At 39.2% G+C, this 5,119-nt stretch overlaps 1 protein-coding gene across 1 annotated transcript; it reads right to left on the minus strand.

Annotated features, from left to right (window-relative positions):
* Window positions 1-984: 984 nt before the first annotated feature.
* LOC106579001 (growth/differentiation factor 2) lies at window positions 985-3,921 on the minus strand. The gene is made up of 2 exons (XM_014158381.2): window positions 3,573-3,921; window positions 985-2,082 (listed from the first exon to the last, which is right to left on the minus strand). The coding sequence occupies exons 1-2, from the start codon at window positions 3,919-3,921 to the stop codon at window positions 1,181-1,183; spliced, it is 1,251 nt and encodes a 416-aa protein (XP_014013856.1). The 3' UTR covers window positions 985-1,180.
* Between the last annotated feature and the right edge of the window lie 1,198 nt (window positions 3,922-5,119).

A 5,119-nucleotide genomic window follows, 5' to 3' on the forward strand; every position in this document is an offset into this window, starting at 1 on the left:
AGCCGAATCCACTAATTTGACAGGGTTCCACATACTTTTGTATATATAGTGTATATTAAGACTGGGCTATATTTGTTTTTACTGTGAAGCGGTGATGTAAGTGTCTACATCTAGGCTTCCTCATCCCCTGACAAACATTTGCTTTATTGGGACGGGAACCATCACCTCTGATTAGAATACATTGATGTGTATTGACTATTGTGCATTGACTAATGTTCACAACTGAAGTATGTCGGGATCAACATGTACTTAATATTTAGATATGTGTGCAATATTTTAGTTGAATAATTTCAACAACAGTCAAAAGAAAATGTAAGGAATGAATGAATGAAGGAGTAAGATGTATGTATATATATATATATATATATATATATATATATATATATATATATATATATATATATATATATATATATATATACATGTATATGTATATATATACATACATACATAAATATATACATACATAGATATATACATAAAAATACAGTTTATTGTCCACCATTAGAGGGCGCTCTTTACACATTATTCAAAGAAGAAATTCAAAAGTTGAACTTTAGAAATTCAAAATTAATATTAATTTATACAGTAGAACATATTTAGCGGAGAAATACACTGTTATGCTATAGAGCAGTTTCTGCCTCTAATATGAAACTAATGAGAACACTACATGTTTAATTCAAATTAATTATTTAGAAGTCATAATCATCATTTTTATTTAACCTTTATTTAACTAGGCAAGTCAGTTAAGAACAAGTTCTTATTTACAATGACGGCCTATCCCGGCCAAACCCGGACGATGCACGCCCTGTGGGACTCCCAATCACGGCCGGATGTGATACAGCCTGGATTCGAACCAGGTACTGTAGTGACGCCTCTTGCGTATACTACAGATATGCCCTCTTATAAAAAATACTTTCAAAATCTACTATTTTCGATTATGATAATTTTGTTATAGATATCAAACAATTGATGAACACTGACTTCATAAAGATCCAATTTATCATCTCTTTTGTTTTCTAAAACCATTACAATAATGATAAATAGTTAATAAAAACTGAATTACAGGTTTTATTCATATATTTTCTGAGCGTATACTAAATAAAATAACTCAAAAGCATCTTACAACAGAAATGTACAGATTTACAGTAAAGGGGACCACCATGGATGTTACCTCTTACTACCTACATCCACACTCTGCCACCTTCATCTCCTCATACATCTGTCGCAAGGTGATGACACCATTCTCCTGGTACATGACCGGGATTGGGGCCAGTTTTGTGGGAACGCAACATGCCATGTTGGCTTTTTTGGGGTTCTTGAGATTGACCAGGGTTTGGATGAGGGCGTGTTTGGAAGGGGTCATGTCCTCAGTCAGGGGGTAGTAACACACCCCTCTACACTCAAAGGCGTCATACTCAGGGGGCGCTACGATCCACTGGTCCCAGCCGATATCTTTGAATTTGACGCGCATGGAGGTCCGTCGGCAGTAGCTGGTGTCCCCCTGCCTCTTCCGCCTGGGGTGTAGGTCCACAAGGATCTCATTGAAGTCGGGCCCTTGCCAGTCGCTCCCTGAGAAGACCGTCTCTTCCTCATGGACTATCTCCTCCCTCAGCTCCTTCTTGGCCTCTCTCTTCCTGCTCCCCAGGTCATCAGAAAAGACAATCAAAGCAGCTGACTGGTTATCCCCCGCACCCACGCTCACGTCAAAACTTCCGCCTTTGAAAGGCCCACAGTCCCACCTGTCGACCACCACCTCAAATGCACTGGCCCCACGGCCTGATTTGACCCAACTCTGGATGGCGGTGGTCACATCGAAAGCTTCCCAAGAGTGATGGGCCCCAACGACCTCTTTCCCATTCACAAAGTGGGCTGTGACATTGTTTCCTTTATACTCCACTTCATAGACCTTTATGGAAGCCCCGATCTGATTGGTGGAGGTTGAGGCTGAGGTCGCCCTATTATCCAGCAGGGTGAATAGCCTGAGTTCCGCCATGGTGACCTCTTCGTGATTTGGGACAGTTACATTGAACAGCAGTCTGTGTTTTGACTTGGTTCCATTTTTTGCAGAGTGACTAACATCTGAGAAAGTAGGCAACAGGCATACGCAGTTTCATATTTGATGTCACTTATTTGAATCAATAGCCTTAGAGGCACACAGGCTTGCTTAATAAGCATACAGTACTAACATAATGCCTTCAGAAGTATTCACACCTCTTGACTTTTTCCACATTTTGTTGTGTTACAGCCTGAATTGTTTAAATTGAAATGGTATGTCACTGATCTATACACAATAGCCCATAATGTCAAAGTGGATTTTTGTTTGTAGAAAAAAAATGATTAGAAAAAATAAATAAATGATAAGCTGAAATGTCTTCAGTCAAAAAGCATTCAACCCCTTTGTTATGGTAGTCACTACAAATATACAAGTATCCATCCTAATTCAGTTGCCAGAGAGGAAGGAAACTGCTCAGGGCTTTCACCATGAGCCAATGATGATTTTAAAACAGTTACAGAGTTTAATGGTTGTGATACTGTATGACAAAACTGAGGATGGCTCAACAACATTGTAGTTACTCCACAATACTAATCTAAATGACAGAGTGAAAAGAACGAAGTCTGTACAGAACAAAATATTACAAAACATGAATCCTGTTTCCAACAAGGCATGTAAGTAATACTGTAAAAAATGTGGCAGAGAAATAAATGTTTTGGTCTGAATACAAAGTGTTATGTTTAGGACATATGCAACACAACGCATTACTGAGTACCACTCTTCATATTTTCAAGCATGGTGGTGGCTGCATCATGTTATGGGTATGCTTGTTATCGGCAAGGACTAAGGGAGTTTTTGGGGATAAAAAGATACGGAATACAGCTAAGCACATGCAAAGCCCTAGAGGAAAACCTGGTTCAATCTTCTTTCCAACAGACACCGGGAGACAAATGTATCTTTCAGCAGGACAATAACCTAAAACACAAGGCCAAATCTACTCTGGAGTTGCTTACCAAGACGACATAGAATTGTCCTGAGTGGCTTAGTTACAGTTTTGACTTAAATCAGCTTGAAAATCTATGGCAAGACTTGAAAATGGCTTTCTGACAATGATCAACAACCAACTTGACAGAGATTGAAGAATTTAAAAAAGAATAATGGGCAAATATTGTACAATCCAGGTGTGCAAAGCTCTTAGAGACTTACTCAAAAAGACTCACAGCTGTAATCGCTGCCAAAGGTGTTTCTAACATGTATTGTCTCAGGGGATGAATACTTACCTAATCAAGATATATTAGTGTTTTAGTTTTCCTAAATATTTCATCAATGTTAGAATTTTTCTTCCATGTTAACATTACAGAGTATTTTATGTAGACCGTTGATCAAAAATTACAATTAAATCCATTGTAATCCCACTTTGTAACAACTAATTGTCCAAAAAGTCAAGGGGTGTGAATACTTCTGAATACTTTCTGAAGCCACTGTATGTATGTAAATGTTGTGATAACTGATAAAAAAAACCCTGTGACATAAGTCTTGCCCCAAATATTCCTGTTTGACTTGCCTATGTACATACCTTGAACGGTGAAGCTGCGAATGACATCAGAACGAGGCATAGTGTACTTGTCGGAGGCATACTTGTCGTACAGTTCAATCATGAATGGCGGTGGGTATATCTTGCTGTGCTCTTGTGGGACATCTGATAAGTTGAGTTTTCTCAGAAACCCTTCCTTCATGTTTCCCAGAAAGCTCTGTAACCTGGAGTCCATTTCCTCCTCTTCAACCAGGTCCTGATTGGAAGTCTCAGCGAAGCCCTCTGGATCTTCACTTTGGAGGACATCGTTCAATGACTTGCATCTACAGGACCCTGTGGACACCAGCAAACTCAGACACATCTGGAAGAAGAAACGCCTTGAGCATTGCATCTTCAGAGCAAATCCTTCCCAATCAACACGCTTTACCTTCCCAGTTCCCACTATGTATTTAACATGGACTTTGGGTGACAATCTGTTGAAATTGAGATTCTTCTATGTTAGAGCTGGGGTCCACTCCCATGTTCTAGAGTAAACAGTAGCCTCGTTTCAACCAAAATAGTAGCACAGCCATTCTTATCTCGACCATTGATACTGTATCTTCATTTGGGCCTTGTTATCATTAGGGCGCTTGCCGTTAATGAATATTCTGTAAACATTTGACAGACAAACTGCGATAATGAGAGAGGCGCTGGAAATTGTGAGACTACTGACAAACACTTTGCTAAATTCTTCCCACTTGCTTCCCACTCGCAGGTCATAGTTTGAGGCCGACGGAAATCACCATAAGTTAGGAGAGGCAGAAAAATACATAGTGAGAACTTTCCCATATTGATACAGGACATGTTTTCTTCAGAGTCTTTTAGATACATAAGCAATAAAGATGTCAAACTAACACATTTGCTTAGAAATGTTAGTTACAGGTTAAATTGGCAGCACTCAATATTATAAGGGGAATTATTTGTGTAGAACACCTTCTTCATCACCAGTACACACAGTGGCTAGGATCCAGTGACATCCGAGGCCAATGTATCTGAGGACATTGGCCTGAGTCCTGGCACTTTCCAACAGTGTGTTTGTCTCTCTCACACATTCAGGCAGACCCCCCTCCCCCCCATCTGTGGGATATCTTTATGAGTAAAGGCCAGTTAAATATCCTCTGACATGCATTTTCCGTAGAGGAATGCACCAGATAAACAAGTGATTTGGTGATTAAGGTACTTTCTTTATTTGAGTCTGAAATGAGTAACGCATTCCTATTTCCTAAACATTCCTGTCATTCTAATATTAGCTGCTTGACTAATACTGTAAATATGCAGGATGTTCTTTTTTTCCACTAATTGTTTTTTGACCAATCACATCAGAGTTTTTCACATCAGATCTTTTTCAGTGCTGATCTGATTGGTCAAAAGACCAACTAGTGAAAAAAAGATCAGAATTGGGCAGCCTGTGTAAACGCAGCCTATGAGGACTCTGGACAAGGTCATCATAAAATTATTACAACCCCACCCAATCTCACAGGGTTCTCATTATACACTTTATGTAGCATTCAGTTTATTTCCATTTAAGTTTTGAGTCAATCTAGGCCATA

Source organism: Salmo salar, chromosome ssa19 (genome assembly GCF_905237065.1).
Source record: "Salmo salar chromosome ssa19, Ssal_v3.1, whole genome shotgun sequence".
In the NCBI taxonomy this organism is placed as follows: Eukaryota; Metazoa; Chordata; class Actinopteri; order Salmoniformes; family Salmonidae; genus Salmo; species Salmo salar.